This window comes from Acartia tonsa, chromosome 9 (genome assembly GCF_053477335.1).
Source record: "Acartia tonsa isolate MP-2025a chromosome 9, ASM5347733v1, whole genome shotgun sequence".
Classification (NCBI taxonomy): domain Eukaryota; kingdom Metazoa; phylum Arthropoda; class Copepoda; order Calanoida; family Acartiidae; genus Acartia; species Acartia tonsa.
In genome coordinates this window covers 4,030,635-4,050,864 of record NC_137268.1, presented here as the reverse complement: position 1 = coordinate 4,050,864, position 20,230 = coordinate 4,030,635, and the positions used below count along the sequence as shown (strand labels likewise).

The following is a 20,230-nucleotide window of genomic DNA, read 5'->3' as shown; positions in this document are numbered from 1 at the left end:
CCGACAGAACTTTTTCTGCGATTTGTACACACCTTAAAATGTCTTGAAAAGAAAAATCATGTACATTAATGCATCCCTGAAAGTGACGCCCCCTCCCTCATAACTTAAATCAGCCCTTTTATAGAAAAAAATATATTGGATTGGGATAGGTTAGGCTTGGTTTATTATATTTTTTAAACATTTACCAGTAAATTAATTCTTATTGGTATATCAGCTATGCATGTTTTGGAAATAAAGTCTAGTGCTTAACTAGCAGGTGCTGGAAATGCGCTTTTTGCGATTTGATTTTCATAATAACATATTATGTAAAATGGATAGAATTTTTATGTGTAAGTTTATTTTCTTCTTAAATATTGAAAGTAGAGTTATTTTTTGTGAAACTTCGCAAAACAATTAACATTGGCCATCTTTACCTTTTTTCATGCTTTTATAGATTTCAATTTAAAAAAAGAAAAAGTGTTTTCTCACATGGTATTAAAGATAGACAGCTGGATTTTGAAGATCACAAATGATCTTGTCTGGGCCTTTCATAATATCCACGTATCTATATACAGTATACGTTACGAAAAATGACCGGTTTTTAAAATGGTCTAGCCCCCCCCCCTGTAATGAAGTTGTAACCCTATTTTTTGTTTGTGTGATCTTTATATACATGTATAATGGTGTTTGTTGCGGTAAATTAGATCAAGGAACATTTTCCGACATTCAGCAGGCTATGAAAGAAAATATTCAAAATGAAAAAATTCCGACCCCAATGTATTTTAATTGAATTTTGGTTAAGCCGAAAAATCATAGATTTTAAGGTCTTGATACATACTTTTTGGGCTCAAATGACTTGTATGAGAGCTAGGAAGTCGGGTAAGGTGTCTATGGAAGCAGAATTTTATGCTGAAGATAAAACTCGACACAACCCCTATGCTTATTTCAATTTTACTATGTGATTTTTCGGCTTAAGTAAAATTTACTTTAAGAAATAAGGGTATGATTTTTTTCATTTTGAATTTTTTCTTTTATAGCCTGCTGAATGACGGAAAATGTTCTTTGATCTAATTTACCGCAACAAACACCATTATACATGTATATAAAGATCACACATACAAAATATAGGGTTACAACTTCATTACAGGGGGGGCTAGATCATTTTAAAGACCGGTCATTTTTCGTAACGTATACTGTATAATAATATAACTTATTATGATCATGCATTAATTTACTACTATCATATGATATATTTTTTATTCAAATTATGTTTTTGATAATATATAGTTTTTATAAATATAAATTAAATGCAATCTAAAATCTCACCAATTACTTTATTAGGGGAGGGGATGAGTTAAAGGGGGTATCGTTAGTTTAGCCAGCTGCGATTGTCACTTTATTACAGTACATGAAAATCTGATGTAACATCCAAGTAATAATATATCGATTTATCTTCGATTTTATCTTCGATTCAGAACTTCATTTTTTGTTCAATTAACCTATAAATGAAAAGAGAAAATTTTATATACATTCTTTAAAAAAAATATTATAACCTGCCAGTTTGGTTTTTAGCAGTAGTTGTATAAAACTAACTTTTTTTGCCATTGTCCAGTCCCTCAAAATTCTTGAAAATATTGTATAAGCTTAGTTAGCTTTTATTATGGTCATCCTTGTTATGCATTTACAACATCAATACATAATTATGTTAAGTAGTCTTTTGTTTCTTTCATAATAAGGATAAAGTGATATGTAAAATTAACTAATTTCCGCTGGATTAGAACCAGTTCTCAGGCATACTGAAAAATCATAAATAGCATAGTATTACAAACAATTTTCCATGAATATTAAAATAAAAATCATAAAATTAAAACTGGGCCAAAAAAAACTATGTCTAATCTTTTATTATTTTATTTTAATAGTCGCGGTAAGCTGTCTATAATACGAGGCGATTAATAAGTATTATTGTGTTTTGTTTAGAATGATAATTTATTGTATATATATTGTGTCCTCAATCCATTTTGGTAAATAAGACATGAAATATTTAGGCAATTTACTTCACCCTTACTGTCTGAAATGTCTGAAAGCCTATATCACGAATTTCTTTACATAGAATCTAGACATTATATTAACAGTGCACTCTGAGACTTTGATTTATATTGCTACAGTTTACAATTAAAGCAATCGTATTATAGACAGCTTTCCTCGAATATTAAAATGAAAAATTGTAAGATTAAGACTGGTTTTAATTTTAATATTTGTGGGAACTTTCCTGTAATTCAATGCTATACATGATTTTTCATTATGGCTGAGAATTGGTTGTAATCCAGCGGATATTAATCAGATTTAAAAACATATTGGAAAAAAAGTTCTACTAATCGAAAATGTAGAAATTTTTAAATCTCAATCTAAAAATGATTAATTTAAAGCTAAAAAGGAGAGTGTTTTTAGGGCGTTTATTGTGAGAGATAGATAGAAATATAATGATTTTTAGCCCTATATTATAACTATGCTTAACAGTATATTTTCTATTAAATAAAGCTTATATGTGTACTGTTATTCTACAATAATGATATATTTTTTGAAACCACCTGTTACCGTTACTTTGTTTCTCCAATTTTCTTTATTGTTGCCCCTTGTTGTTAGTCTTCATTGAAATAAAAATTTAAATAAGTATCCTTTTTAGTTCAGTTTGACCCTTTTTAATCCCACTAAAAGACATGTATAGCATACATATGTATATTAATGTTAGAACAAGGATGACAACATCCATAAAAGTGAGGCTCTGAAACGGTATGATAGACGAACATTTGCTCTCAGAACTGAATATACAAAATTTGAATATATAAATTTTGACAAAATTATACGTAAATTTGTTACAAAACTTCTTAAATACAGAATTCTTTTTAAGGACATACTGACATTTTTAGGACTTGCTTATAGAGATGCTTCGCTCAAAATATTGTACCTTATTGTAATAGGAATCAGTAATCCAAAAATCAGATCAATCGGATGACTTTATCACATAAAAAATTGTTGTTAAAAAAGTAAAAAAAATCAACATGTTTAAAATGGACGTACGAACATTCTGGTAACGATTATAGAGTTGCTACGCTTTCTAAATCGTACCTTACTACTACAGGAATCATCATGCAAAATTTGAAATCGATAGCATGCCTAAATTAACGAAAAAAGCTATCAGTAACGGACTGACCGACCCTATTTATAGAAAAGCTTCGCTTTTAAAAATAATATATTGAAACTTACCCATCTCTATATTAAGATTATTGGTGGAAAAGTTTGGACACTGTTTGTTTGTACCAACCCATCAGGATTGAATAAAAGTCCCCAAAGTATTTAAGCCAGCGAATAAGATAACTTTTACATAAACTTTTGGGGACTTGTGTAATAAACAGCCCAATGTCCCCTCCCCCCCCGTCTTTTTGCGGCTTCAAGTAAAAAAAAAGGTTGTTTTTTTTTCTTTTTTTTTTTTTTTTGGGGGGGGGGCGATAATTTAGGTCATTGAGATATTTTGTTAATTTTAGACTGGGTTTTTATTCAGTTTTGAATTATTATGAAAGGTTTATTAGCTGTTGTTCTTGTATTGCATAATTTTAAAAAGCGAAACTTTTCTATAATAAGGGTCGGTCCGACCGTACGTTCGTCGCGGTCAGTTAGCTCTTTTTCGATAAAATTAACAGGATAGAACTGTACTATCGTTTTCAAACGTTGCATAATAACAATAGGTACGATTTAATCGTTGTCAGAAAGTCCGTACGCCTATTCAAAACATACTAATTTTTTTACTTTTTTGACAACAAACTTTTGTATGTTACAATTATCCTATTAATCTTATTTTTAGAATACTAATTCCAATTGCAAAAAGGTACAATGTAATAAACGAAGCATCTCTATAGTTACATTCTTACTTTGTAAGTATGTCCTTAAACAGTATCCTTCAGTGAAGAAGTTATGCAATAAATTTACCTAGAAATAAGTTTATACTTATGGATCTTGTCATTCTCGTTTAAGCAGACTGTGGTTTTGTTGCCTGGGTAGGAGGGGACATTGCACATTGGGGCAAATCAAGCAAAAAGGGGATTTAATTATTTAGTACCCTTAAAATTCATCCCACAAAAATTTCATTTTATACTTTTTGTAGGCAACTTAACAACGAACAAATTTGCTTTTATGTTTTTTTCTGTCATTTGAAAGGAACATGGAGATAAAGGTCATTTAATGAAGGTAGATAGAAAATTACCGGAATAACACCCCACGAAAATAGCCCCCCTTTACCCTATCCATCTATCTATTAATCTCTCTATCCATCTGTCTATCTATTCATCTATCTATCCATCTATCTATCCATCTATATATCTATCTATCTATCCATCTGTCTATCCATCTATCTATCCATCTATCTATCCATCTATCTATCCATCTATCTATCCATCTATCTATCCTTCTATCTATCCATCTTTCTATCAATCTGTCTATCTATCTATCTATCCATCTATCAATCCATCTATCTATCCATCAACTATTTATCTATCTATCCATCAACTATCCATCTATCCATCCATCTATCTATCCATCTATCTATCCATCTATCTATCCATCTATCTATCCATCTGTCTATCCATCTATCTATCCATCTGTCTATCCATTTACTCATCATCTATCTATCCATCTATCTATCCATCTATCTATCCATCTGTCTATCCATCTATCTATCCATCTGTCTATCCATCTATCTATCCATCTATCTATCCATCTATCTATCCATCTATCTATCCATCTATCTATCTATCCATCTTTCTATCCATCTGTCTATCTATCTATCTATCCATCTATCGATCCATCTATCTATCCATCAACTATTTATCTATCTATCCATCAACTATCCATCTATCCATCCATCTATCTATCCATCTATCTATCCATCTATATATCCATCTGTCTATCTATCTATCTATCCATCTGTCTATCCATTTACTCATCCATCTATCTATCCATCTATCTATCCATCTATCTATCCATCTGTCTATCCATCTATCTATCCATCTATCTATCCATCTATCTATCCATTTATCTATCCATCTATCTATCCATCTATCTATCCATCTATCTATCTATCCATCTTTCTATCCATCTGTCTATCTATCTATCTATTCATCTATCGATCCATCTATCTATCCATCAACTATTTATCTATCTATCCATCAACTATCCATCTATCCATCCATCTATCTATCCATCTATCTATCCATCTATCTATCCATCTGTCTATCCATCTATCTATCCATCTGTCTATCCATTTACTCATCCATCTATCTATCGATATATCTATTCATCTACCTATCCATCTAACTATCCATCAAAGTGTTCAAAGTGTCAAATTTGGGGTCATAGAATTCATTTCAGTAGAAGGGGAGAGGATGGTGTAAAGGGGGTGGATGGGGATTCTTATTTTAACAAGCTACAAGTTTCACTTAATAATAAATCCATTATAAATGTGGGCATTATTGATATAGATTTTTATTAGCTAATATCTATATTTATAATGATATTATGATTCTTGTTTACTGTTTATATGTATACTAGCGGCTTCGCCCCTAGCCTCTATGGGCTTTGCTCCAAGAGGTAATTAAACAAGGATGACAACATCCATAGAAGCGAATCTCTGAAATGGAAGGACAAACGAACATTAACACATGTGAAGTGTAAGAACTGAATATTAATGCATGTCTATAAAAGATTGTAATTAAAACTGATTAAATACATGTTACTGTTTAAGGACATACTGATGTTTTTAGGGCTTGATTATAGAGATGCTTCGCTTATAACACTATACCTTAATGTACTAAGAATAAGTACTGAGTATTCAGTAAATCACATGAATAGGATATTTTTAACATTCAAAACTATTATTTGTTGTCATAAAAGTAAAAAATCAGCTTGTTATAAAGGACCAGTAGATATATTCCCTGAAGAGTATAATCTAATCGGTTTTGTGGTTACCGAGATCTATTGGTACGGACGGACAGACAAACACACATCAAGCTACTTTGTATTATAGATTAACATCCAGGGATCTAAGGAACAAAACAATAACCGATTAATGTATGTACATCCCCAATATAGATACATTAAATAATAAATTATTTTACAAAATTGATTGTCTGTAGATGACAATTAGTGGTTGAAAAGTTTTGATACTCATCTTAATGAACCAACCAATAAAAAATCAATCAAATTTCCTAAAGTTGTTATGCCAACGAATACAAAAACGTTATTATAAAACTTTGAAGTTTGGGGACTAGTGTAATGTCCCCTCCCTTTCTAAATAAAACTGAAGACGCTAAACATGAAGACCATGTAACTACAAAACTTAAAAACAAAGCATTACCAATAGACAGACAGATAGACTACTTGCTAATTCATATTTAAAATGATTATAGGAACACTACGTTATTTGAATGTTAGCTTTACCTTTCCGCAGTGAGGGAGGGGACATTGGGCTGTTTATAACACTAGTCCCCAAAGTTTTACAGTTGTGTTGTCTTTAAACATTTTAACTACTAACTTTGATCTACACAAGGGGTAATTTTGTGTATTATCATTGGGGATGTACATCAATTTATTGACCTTTGTCTTCTCCCTTTAGATCCCTGATATTTGTAATAATCCATAGAAACACTTATTTAGTTACATTAAAACATCAAACATAAAGAGGTTTAGATTTAGGTTTAGCACCCCCCCTTCCCTCCCCTCCCCATCATTTAGTCAATAGAACTTGAAAATATTCATTATCAACTTATATTCAAAGTCTGATCAAATAAATATTTCTCATAACTATGTTTTTGCGTCTTTTATTTATATGTATTACATCTTACATTTGACTTTAAAAGCGCATTTAAAAGCTTTTTCTTACAATCTTTTCTTGCACCCACCTTTAGAAAACGGGCTAAAAACCCCTACGGGGGCGCGGGGGGGTAAATGAAACCAGTACAGGCGATTATAATATGTCTTTGGGCAATCAAATATCGTTTTTTTAGTCGGTGACAACCAGTGAAAACATGTTTCCTGATACTGTCTACTTAAATGTTGATTTTAAAACAAACAAAAATAAACTAAAATCTTGACTTCAACTAGAATTATTTAGGACTAATTTCTTCAATTTGTGTTTTTTTCTTTTATACTGTCAAAATATATGTAATGCATGACTCATCAAAAGTTATTTTGTCTAATTACGTTAATTCTAAGAGATTTTATAATACTTTTAAAATTGTTGGTGAAACACAAAAAGTATGCCTTTTTCTGTAAGAAAATTTTTGCATTTCTTGACTTCCATGCATTAGAATGCTTACTTGAAAAGCGTATTTTTACGATTCCTTTGAAATCTGATGTACATTGGGTATGATAATACTCATAGAATGTTTAAAACTTGATTTGGGGGTGGTGAATTGATGCCCCTTGTTGCCCCTATGTGCATTGTATTAAATTTATATTGGTACCCAAAGGTTAATAAATAAGTTCTTTAATTCATTGGTCAAAAAACTGTGAGCAGAGCACTAATATCAAATATTGATTTGTTGGTGGTAATGTTTGACCTGTCCATAAATAGTTTTAACCTTAAGAAAGGGTTATTTTGTTAACTACAGCATGACCCTCGAAAAAGTATTTTTAAGCATCTGCAGCCCTTATTTCTCAATGAATTATTAAAAAATGCATATGTCCTTGTTCTCCATAGTATTCCACGTAAGTAGATATAAAAATTTTTTTTTACCTCCATTAACACCGGAGATTTTTAGAGCTAAAGTTTTGAAAAAGTGACTGAGAAAAAGAATTTTTTTTGTTTCTCTTATTTTTTGGATGGTTATATTATGTTTTTCTGGCAATTGAATAATGAGACACAAAGAAAAACAAGTTAACTAAATATTTCTTTTTTATTCCACCAAAAATATAAATTTTTAATGGCAAAAAATACTACTGAATGAATTGATTATTTGCAAATTTTAGGTTATTTATTAACCCTTATTTATAGAAAAGGATTAATTATGACAGTTGCTCCGCCTACTTTTCTGACATCTCAATTATTTAATAAGGGGTAAATTAAGCTTTTTAGACTAAAAAATTATTATGTTTTATTTTTATTTTCTTTATAACTTGTTTGTTATTAAAGTTAGGATTGTGAAACAAAAACAATTTTCCTGCTATATTCATAGAGATTTATTTGGTTTTTTGATCTTAAACAATTTTGCCTAATAAGTAAGTTTTTCAAAATATCATTAAACTAAAAAGACTCAAAAAATATGTGTAAAAAAATGCTTTTTACTCAAAAACTAAATTTTTTATTTCATTTTTGTATAAAGTTTCTGCTAGTAACAAAAATAAAAGGATTTCTAGCTTAATTTTGCTAAAAAAGTCGTATCATGTTAAAAGTTACTTTTTCCTCAGTCACTTTTTCAAAACTTTAGCACTAAAAATCTACGGTGTTAATGGAGGTAAAAAAAAATATTTTTATATCTACTTACGTGGAATACTATAGAGAACAAGGACATATGCATTTTTTAATAATTCATTGAGAAATAAGGACTGCAGATGCTTAAAAATACTTTTTCGAGGGTCATGCTGTATAATTAGAGTGCATTTTGAATTTACCGTCAATTATCTTGTCCCCTTAGATCCTTTATGTTTACCCTAGAACTAACATTAACACTCACAGACAATCAACCTTTTATTTTACACCTGTTCTAGGACATACAGATTTTTTATGTCCACATTTTTATTTATTGATGGGGTGTTTACAACCACCCTCGTAAATAGCAAAACCAACAAAGCGAACACCAAACTTTTGCATAAAAACAATGACAAAATGCATGTGTGTGTGTGTGTGTGTGTGTGTGTTTATAATGGATGTAGAACATACGTGGATAGATATTGACATAGGAAAATTCGTCGTTAATTTAGGTTACTAACATCGACCTCATTTATTGGTCAGTTCTTTCATCCAGTAGGAGGGATGTGGATGAGGTAACAGGGGTGGATGGGGGGTATCGATATTTCTGCCAGCTGCATTAGAGTAAATGAAAATCTAGTGCAAAATCCAAGTAGTAAAATATCCATTGTTTTTATACGCTGATTTTTGTTTAATTAATCCACACATTGACATTGAAACAAATGACAGGGATATGGCACCGAGAGAAAAATATGTCATTCTCCAAAATTTGCATGTGGTCCTAAAAAATTGTTCCCATTTTACACTTGATTGTTTATAAGTACAGAATCCTTAACAATCCTTTTTTACATATCCCATATTTAATTATATTTTAAGGGAGATTTGAATGGAAAAATACTACTTTTTAAAAAGATATGAATTATGAGGTAAAAAATCAATAATTTCATAAAAATAAAAAAAAATTTTGTTTGTTATTCCTTCCTTTTGAATCCTATCCAAAAATTTGAAATTGATCGGCTTTGTAAAAGTTACATGTAGCGGCGGCGTATAGCAAAGCGTATAGAGGTCAAAAAGTGAAATCTTACGTTTCAGCGGTTAGGATTTGGAAAGATTTAAAGTAATTTTATCAAGTAATTTTAGGCTTTTGTTTTAACGCACTTAGAATTAGTGGGGAGGGGGGGGGGGGTATTGTAGTTGAAGAGGAAAAGGTTTGGAAACTGCTAGTTTATACAGCTCAATCAGTATTAAATGAAAGTACCCAAAGTTTTTAAGCCAATGATTTAGACCAGTATAAATTACAGTCCAATGTCCCCACCCTTCCTTACCCTCTGATTTTTACAAAAGTTTGGCCGAAACTCAAAACAATAACCTATCAATTATTGAATCATTTAATGTTTGAACAATAACGAATTAGTCTTTGAAAGTCCTAACTGTGCAAATCTAATTAGTGCCTAGTCACAAACAAACACTGAAATTTGGCTAATTATTTTTATTAAATAGAATTGCATAATATTACACACCGCAAACATACATTCGCGCATTTCATACACCCTGAGCTATGTGATAGCAGGCATATTAAGGCATAAGACAATTAATTATTGTACCTTCGCATTATGTTATACAAAATTACCCCTTATATACAGAGAATAAGATTACCCCTGGAAAAATATAGATACGCTGTTAATTTATACAGAATAATCTTAAAAACCTAGAAGTTTTAGGTGTGAAATCCAACAAATGATGGAACGTTGGGTAAGTGAAACTTGATGTTAGGGGTTTCATCACAATCATCTGGAAACAATAAAAACATGACATGTTGATTGTTGATAATATGTCAATCATATATTTGTTGTTTTAATTTTCTTACACTTTCCTCTTTTCGGTTTTCTTGTGCATCTTTGATTGGTTTTCGTACTTAACTAATCCATCTAACTAAAAAACTTGAACATAATTTTCCTTGCTTTAATAGAGAGAGATATATTGAGTACATCAAGTTTCTTTTGTTAAACAGTCAGACTGTTGCTAACTAAAAGAATGTTTTATATGTACATGGAAAAACAAGGATGACAATCCATAAATAAGAAGCGGAGAAATACAAATATCAAAAGAGGTTAAGAAACGGACGAAAATAATTAGTTATAGGGAATATGCCCATTGGTAAAAGGATCAAATCTAAACATGCATGGATTTTCTTAATTTTCACAAAAGGAATCTTAGGGATCTTAAGGGATAAGACAATGGACGATAAATTTGTATACAATTACATACATTCCTAATGATAAAAATTACCCCTTCTGTAGATTATAATTATTAATTCGAACTCTGCAAGTTTTAACCTAACAATCAAAAATATAAATAGCCAAGATTTTACGGATAAGAGAACGTTGAATTAAAATCTGGATAACAGTTTATTTTCCCGTCCATTGGCCCTTCCATCCCTAGGGAATCCCCTCTGAAACTGCTACTACATCGTTTAAATATATTTTTAGAATACATGACCCTATCTTTATTTGTTAGTATAGATAACAACCTCAGATCATATTTATAAAATACAAACCTCAGCAAAAGAACTTTAAATTAAATATTGTAGGTGATTTTTTTTTCTAAAAGTGTAACTAAACTAGAATTTAAAAATATAGCAATAGCTGTAGCTTTTTCCCCTGAGGTTGAATAAAGAATAAAGCATACAAGCTTGGTATGACCAAAAGGAATATTCCCTGAAAAGTAAAACCAAATTGGTCCAGCGGTTATTAAAGTATTCAGACGGACATAGATCGCTCTAGTTTGTAATATAGATATCTTGTGTTTTAAACTAAACTAGCGGCTGCTTCCCTAGAATCTAGGAGGCACTGTAATCAGAGGGATAATTATCGGGCAACAAAATAGTATGAATTCATCCTAGCACCTATTAAAGAGAACTTAATTAGTAATTATTGAAATTTAAAGTTTCAGACAAAAAAAACTTGGTACTTTATATAATAGGATAAGGAAAACTGATCCGAAATAATTTTAAACACAACAGTCCTTTAAGGCTTTGATGATAAAAATGTTGTCCCGACAACATTTTTATAATGTTACACAATCTGAATAAGATCTCTTAAAATATTTTTGTGAATTGTAGTGGTTTTAGGATAAGCCCCCCCCCCCCCCAATTTAAAATATTTTTGTTTCTTTCAAAGTCTTTTTTTTTTTTTGGGGGGGGGGGAGATTAGAATGTAAATTATTCAGTTACCAAAAGTTTTTATTAATATGTTCTCCCATTTGTTAGATCTATCATTGAGTTCTATATAATATCTTGATTGATTGGTTTAAACTGCCTGTGTCTAATCTTTTTAATCAATGATTTTAATCTACAGTTGTTTATCATGATTGGGGATGAACATATCATTTCATCGTCTATTGTCTTCTCCATTAAGATCCATGAAGAATCTCCACTGTTCTGTTATTTTAATATTGTTTGTTGTTTTTATATAAAATTGTAAAATTATATGATCACTAACAAGCATTTATGTAAAGCATAATATTACTAAATGTTAAGCTGGATGTAAAACCTGATTTCTCATTAAGAAGAATCGATATATCAGTACTTGGATGTTGCGCCAGCTTTTCATGTACTCTGATAAAGTGATACTTGCAGCTGGCTAAAGTAACAATACCCCCCCCCACCAACCAATTCATCACCTCTCCTCTTAATAGATGAAAGAACTGACCAATAAATTAGGTCCAAGCTGAATTGACTACAATGTATCCACATATTCTTTATCCATTTTAAGAAGAAATTTTCTAACTACGCATATATTTTTAGTAGTCATACTACACTACAATCACTTTTGTCTGTCTGTATGTCTGTTAGTCTGTATTAAACCGTTTGTGACCTTTATTATACCCCATGATAAAAAATCTGGTCTCTCTTTTTTCCTGTTTCAATATTTTTAGTAGTGAAGCTTATATATAATTAATTTTGTCGGTCTGTATGTCTGTCAGTATGTTTGTATCATAACAAATTGTGACCTTCATAATATCCCTCAATTTTTGTCTTGATCTTTTTTTTACCTGTTTTAATATTTTTAGTAGTGAAGCTTACATATAATTCACTTTGTTTGACTGTCCATCCGTCAGTTCATCCATATGTAATCAGTATGTAACGCTGTGGGTGAAACTTAATGTTTTCGGAAGATTTTTTCTGAATTCACCCTTTATAAAAAGAGCATTCTGTAGGTATACAACTTACTTTTTCCGTCGGTCTGTCGGTTATTGTACTTCTTTAGCTCTTTTTATGACTATTGATCGTCTTTTCTATAACTTACTTTGCCAGTGTGTTCATCAATGATCTTTGATGTGATTCCTCTTTTTATGGATGATGTCATGTTATATTTGGGTTAATAGTTATCTATCGCATATTATTATAGACAGTTTTCCGCGGATATTAAAATGAACAATTAAAAGATTAACACCAGGTTTGTTAGGCCCAAGAAGCCGAAGGCAAAAAAACTATCTTAGTTTTATTATTCGTGGAAAATTGTTTGTAATACGATGCAATACATGAGAACTAGTTTTAATCCAACGGAAATTAATCGGTTTCGAAGCCATACTGAACGAATTATTATAATTGAACATATTTTTCATCGTAAATTTTTATTTTCAGATTAATAAAAATGGAGTTGTTGGAAACTAAAATATTATCCATGGTGCTACTTGGAGGAATATCTCTTATGATTGGCGGTGCAACTTGGGGACTAAGGTAAATATACAGAAGAGAAGATCACTGGCTTATAGAGTAGCTTCACTCTTTAAAACTAAGATTTCTTTATTAAGGGGGAAAAAGAGAGAGAGAGAGAGAGAGAGAGAGAGAGCGAGAGAGAGAGAGAGAGAGAGAGCGAGAGAGAGAGAGAGAGAGAGAGAGAGAGAGAGCGAGAGAGAGAGAGATAAAGAGATAATTAGCAATAAAGAGATAGTCCAAGAAAGAGAAAAAAAGAGAGAATGAGACAAAGAAAGAGAGAGAGCGACAAAAATTGGGGTTGACAAAAAGACACTGTCACTTATATATTAAATTTGATACTTAAATAATAATAAACTATGTATTATTATCAAGATTATAATAATATTCTTCGAAAAAGTGTATGTTATTAAAAAATGTAAAAGTCACATATCCTTTTGAAAATAAATTGGAAAGAAAATTTATTATAACAAGGATGACAACATCCATAAAAGCGAAGCACTGAAACGGTAAGACAAACGGACACTAACACTTGTATAGTGTCAGAACTGAATAATCAGAATATATATGTAAATGTCGAAGCAAAATTGTAAGTAAAATTGTTGAAAAACTGCTTGATACAGAATAATGTTTATGGACATACTTACATTTTTAGGACTTGATCATAGAGTTGCTTCGCTTATAATACTGTACTTGGTTGTTCCAGAAATCAATATACCAAAAATCAGATCAAACGGATAATTAGATCACATAAAAATTTGTTGTTAAAAAAGTAGAAAAATCATCATGTTTAAAATGGACGTACGGACATTCTGGTAATGATTATAGAGTTGCTACGCTTTCTAAATCGTACCTAACTACTACAGGAATCATCATGCAAAGTTTGAAATCAATATGACAATTCTAACAAGCCTAAAATAGCGAAAAAAGCTATCAGTTACGGACGGACGGACCGACCCTAATTATAGAAAAGCTTCGCTTTTAGAAATATCGCCATGTCATTTCTTTGGAAATTTCTATTGAAACTAATCTGCACTGGGTAATTATGGCCCAACCCTAAATTTATTTTAACTCTATCACTTTATTATTGAACTAGCGGCTACGCCCCTAGATGCCTCTAGGGACACGTAAAATTGTTTCTTTTTAATTGTCGATTTCACTGGGGTGGGTGGTGATACCCTCCCTCAAAAAAGTTTTAAACCTTCTCGGTATGTTTGAGAAGCTACCCTGGTAAGAAGAACCCAATCGGTTCAGTGATTAGTGAGATCCCTCGGTACAAACATACAAACAAGTATAGTGTTTAGTGACATATAAAGTTTTGATAGACGGACAAACAGCATTCTACTTGGTATAAAAGATGAAAAAATAACAAATCTATTAAGGAGTTTGAATAAAAAATGTAAAATAAATTAAATAGAAACTACAATTAAAATAATGTTATTCAGAGAGGGAGGAAAGTTTATTATACTAGTCCCCAAAGTTTTATAATAAGGTTATCTTATTTGAAGGCTTAACAACATTTAGGGCCTTTATTGGTTTGTTGAGTTGAGTGTCTAAATGTTTCATTCACTAATTGTAATCTACAGAATGGGGTAATTTTCTGTATCATCGTTGGAGATGTACAACAGTTTTCGACCATAGTCTTATCCCTTTAGATCCCTGAAAATAATTACTGTGGCAAAGATGTATAATTTTTACAGCAATTATGCTATTGAGTTGTCAAGACTTTTCAAATTTCAATATGTTAGCAAATCATTATTTTCTATTGTACACTGTAATTTTAATGTTTTCTATTACTATTGAATTATCCGATAAACGAAATCTTCTTATTTTATATTATTACTAGACGTTTCGTCCTAGCCTCTGTTGGAGGGCGGGGGAGAGCAGAACCCCCCCCCCCCCCCCCAAGACATTGATGAAGCTTCCCTTAAATGTAAAACCAATTCAGACCGGTATTTTTCGAGATCTTTTGCTTGTAACAAAAAAGCATAGGATAAGTTTCTTAAGATCTTGGTAACCACTGAACCGATATAATTCTCTATTTCAGGGAAGCTTAACATGTTCTTAAAATGTATGTTTTGGATTTATTTGGCTCCTTCCCTCCCTCTTCGTAGCTTTTGAATGCTCGTGGCGCAGCCACTAGAATAGTATAAAATAGTAAACAATTTTCAGAAAAGCTTAAGTTATTATTCGCCTTTGTCTTTTGTTGTTGGGTTGATTAGAAATATGGGTCCCAAGAACATACAAAAATATCAAATTTAAAATCTAATCAAAGAATCTATTGTGTGAATTTGAAAACTTGTTCATTTTAGTAGCAAAGCTACTCTATAATTCACTATAAATTTTTTTAGCTTTTATTTAAATATCAGATCTATAGTTTTAGATGTATTTACAGACAACTACCTCCCTTCATTTTTCAAAGACCTCTTTTGTCTGCTAAATTGTTTTCTGCTACTTGGCTGTGTTAATATAAGCGAAACCATATTGGTTGATTTTCAATGACCCAATAGAAAGGTTGCGCAAGGTGGTTGCTATGTGAAGATACAGTTAACCTTTTCTCCCTCTAGTGTTTTACTCTAATATTTAAATGCTCTTTAATATCCTTGTCCTGCTTCCTATATATGAGTTTTTTGCTTCACTGTTAATTTGTCATCCTTGTTTCAGTAATTACTTGGAAGTAAAGAAGCAGGGTAAGAAAAGAACCGTATTCACCTCCCTGCTATTATGTTTTGGAGCTGGGGTCCTGTTGGCGACTGGTCTACTACATATTTTACCTGAGGTAATTATCTATCTATCCATTTATTTATCTATATATCTATCCATCTGTTTTGGAGCTGGAATCCTGCTGGCTACTGGCCTACTACATATTTTACCTGAGGTAATTATCTATCTATCCATCTATATACCTGTACATCTGTTTTGGAGCTGGGGTTCTGCTGGCAACTGGCCTACTAAATATTTTACCCGAGGTAATTATCTATCTATCCATCTATTTATCTATATATCTGACCATCTGTTTTGGAGCTGGTGACCTGCTGGCGACTGGTCTACTACACATTTTACCTGAGGTAATTAAATATCTATCCATCTATTTATCTATTTATCTGTCCTCTGTTTTGGAGCTGGCGTCCTGCTGGCGACTGGTCTACTTCATGTTTTACCTGAGGTATTTATCAATCTATCAATATAGGTGTTTCGTTAGCTACCTCCATAATTAATTATCTTTTCATCTAACTATCTATATACAGCAGGGATCGGAAGCCGCGCGTAAGCCGCGTGTAAGCCTCAGTGAAATCGTCATTTTATCACTATAAAATTTAGCTGGATGTATAAAACTGTCTCTTTAGTAGACAATCCTTCTTTCAAAAATTTCTTTTTCTGCTCACAAGCAGGTTTAAAACTGAGGCTTATGCGCGGCTGAGGCGCGGCTTCCGAACCCTGAATTATACAGAGATAGAGAGGGCTGTTTATTACACTAGTCCCTAAAGATTAACGTTTTTCCTATTCATTAGCTTAACATATGTGGGGACAACAGTGAATTTTGAGTTGGCCGTCAGGCACTTCAACCACTAATTTTAATCAACTTAAGGGGTAATTTTGTGCATCATCATTGGGGATGTATATCAATTTATCGGCCATTGTCTTATCCCTTTAGATCCCTGAATTACTACCCATTTTGTCACTACTATGTATGCACTGCTTGCAATGTGCAAGTGAGTATAATGCAAAGTGAAACTTCAATGTACAAGGTCATTCTTGGCAAGGTTAATACTTTATGGGGTGCCTTCAGTTCCACATATACACAACTTTAGTTAAATTTGCAAAACCTCAAAGTCTTATGATAACGTTTTCTTATTCGTTGGCTTTACAATCTTGGAAACTTTCATTGAATTTTGATTGTTTGGTTCATTTAGTTGAGCGTCCAAAAGTTTGCAACCATTAATTGTAATGTATATAAGGGGTAATTTTGTGAGTCATCATTGGGAATGTACATCAACGTGTTTTGCCCAAAGCGCTTTTAATAATAATTCTTTAATAACAAAACCATCCTGATATGTTTTTTTTAGTAGAAATGTAAAATAAAATGAGATTAAGAAAATATGGGGAAGCAAATGCACACCTAAATTTATACAATTAACAACAACTATTTAACGTTTCTTTAAAACAAAAGATAATAAGTGGAATGGAACAAAGACAAATTTGTTCGTAAGTAGCGCAACTATTAGATTACTAGCATTACTGAAGGATAAATGGTAGGACATTCACGTTTAAAGTTGCTACGCTGCTAAATTGAACTGTATACAGCAATATAAATGGCATTAATAATGCATGACCCTTATATTTCTTATATTAAAACATTTTCTTTTTGCTAAAGTGTAAAATTGTATGTGTTGTATGATAAATCTAAGCAACACTATCAAATTCCAAAATCTATTTACACCCCTTCAACCCCCCCCCCCCACCCCTCCAGGCTCTATGATTTCTTATTATTAACAACCCTTTCCCTAATTTTCTATATGTATGTAAGGGTTAACAATTGAAGTAGTATTCAAGTTAGAGAAACACTAAAATTATTACATTAAGTGAATATTTCTTATATCTATTAACTACTTAACATCCAACACTATGTCCAAAAGTTTCGATACAAAATTGACTTAATGACTTAGCTACTTTTTTAAGATTAAATTATCTATAACGTTTTACTACATCAATTATAAACCACTAAAATTAAGATTTACTATTAAGGCCTACTTCTTAATTATAATTTTTCCTACCGACATAATTTAACCCTACCACACCAATATGTGTGTATGTGTGTGTGTGTGTATGTGTGTTTGTGTGTGTGTGATTGTGTGTGTAAGTGATAGGATGAGTGTCTGTTTGAGTGTATTTCTCTCTATATCTATATATATCCAGTATAAAATATTAGGTTTTTGTATGAAGCTAAAGATCCCAAATAATAATTTGTTAATTTGTTGTAATATTAATTTTTATCAATATCTTGGCGTGGTTTTATGCTACTTTTGACTTAACCCTCTTCCCACCCCTTATGGTTCTTCCAAGATTCAATACCACATGCTTATATAGGCAGACATCCTATTTCTGTTGAATAACGATAAACATATATCTATACAAATTAGCATACTAGATACTTCGTGGTAAAATGAGAAAGTAAGATTTGAAATTTGATTAAATCTTGATTATCGCAGATTATTTCCATGACCCCATAACTATAAATATTATAGTTTTTTTGTAATGGATAGATTTAAACATTTTAATCATCCTATTGATTTTTAACTTGAAAAAACTTAACAAAAAAAAATCTTTTTGTGAAGCTTTGCAATAATAAATCTTTATTGTTCTAGTCAATATTCTTTCAGAATTTTTAAAAAGAAAAGAAACACAATATATAATCTTAATAAAGCTTTAAGAACGAAATTAATTCGGAAAAAATCATAAAACCTATATGTATTTTCAGCTGTCGTTGGGGGGCAACAAATAGTAAAATTGACGACCTTTCAATCTGCCTCCCAAATATTATTATCTTGTTGGTTATCCCTTGTTCCTGGTTTGAATTAACTGGTAATAGACAACAATGTATAAACACTATTTTGATTTTATCCCTTGTATACGTTATAATGTTTTAATAATTCAACTATAAAACACGGATGATAACATCCATTAGTAACGAAGCTCAAATATTCTGAATGGATATTGTGAAAAATTTACTATAGAGCAGGGTCATACAATAAACATTAAACTTGAGAAAATAGGGAAATCTCGAAACCTTTAAAATCACAAAAATTAAAAATCTAGGAATCGATATAGCACCCCAAATAACAGACAGATGTAGAAAACAATGTATAGATTAGATGAACATATATTATATGAATCTTCACTAAAGATTTCAGCTGTCTATCTTGAATATGAGCCGATAAAATCACGTTTTCCCCTTTTCGTGTCTGACGGACAGACAGACAGACGGACAAAAGGACGGACGGACATCTGGAGTTATAGAGGAGCTTCGCTACTAAAAAGAATAATGTTAAATATTTCCACATATTATTTTAATTCTTTTTAATTAAAAGTAACATTGTCATAACCATTCTTGTTATTAGAGTATCCAATATTATAAGTAGCGAAGCTACTCTATAATTCACTTTGTCCGTCCGTCAGTCAGTCCGTCAGTCAGTCCGTAACGCTATGGGGGAAATGGGATTTACTCAGCTCCTATAAAAGATAGAATGCTGAAATTTTTTGACAACATTCCCATCATTAAGGAGCACAATTGACTATAAAACATCATTGGCGTTCGGACCGATTTTTAGCAGGTTTTAGGCTATTTTTATATTTTTCACATTTTTCTCCATATCTTCAGTGTTTATGGTCCGATTTTCAAAATTTTTTCAGTTACAGATATCAAAATTAAATTTCCCGTCGTTTAAAGGAACAACCATGAAGGCCAGACTGCCTTTTCAGCAGGTTTTAGGCTATTTTTATATTTTTCACATTTTTCTCCATATCTTCAGTGTTTATGGTCCGATTTTCAAAATTTTTTCAGTTATAGATATCAAAATTAAATTTCCCGTCTTTTAAAGAAAACAACCATGACGGCCAGACTGCCTTTTTAGCAGGTTTTAGGCTGTTTTTTTTATATATTTAACATTGTTCTCCATATCTTCAGTGTTTATAGTCCGATTTTCAAAATTTTTCAGTTATAGATATCAAAATTAAATTTCCCGTCTTTTAAACAAAATAACCATGACGGCCAGACTGCCTTTTTAGCAGGTTTTAGGCTATTTTTATATATTTAACACTTTTTTCCATATCTTCAGTGTATATGGTCCGATTTTCCAATTTTTTTAAGTTAAGGATTTAAAAATTAAATTTTTAGTCGTTTTAATAAAACAACCATGACGGCCAGACTGCCTTTTATCAGGTTTTTGGCTATTTTTTTTATGTTTTACATATTTCCAAATATCTTTGTTTATTTTGATGCAATTTTCAAACTTTTATGGGATATCTGTATCAAAATAATTTTTCCCATTGTTATGAGCATCTTTAATTAATTTACT

The 20,230-nt window shown here is 31.3% G+C and overlaps 1 protein-coding gene across 1 annotated transcript in view; it reads left to right on the top strand.

Annotated features, from left to right (window-relative positions):
- Positions 1–13,060: 13,060 nt before the first annotated feature.
- The window catches only part of LOC145328042 (uncharacterized), an 83,308-nt gene continuing 76,138 nt past the window's right edge, over positions 13,061–20,230 (top strand). The window contains exons 1-2 of the mRNA XM_080171592.1: positions 13,061–13,178; positions 15,819–15,933. Coding sequence (XP_080027718.1) covers positions 13,093–13,178; positions 15,819–15,933 — 201 coding nt within the window. The 5' untranslated portion in view covers positions 13,061–13,092. The remainder of the gene's footprint in view (positions 13,179–15,818; positions 15,934–20,230) is intronic.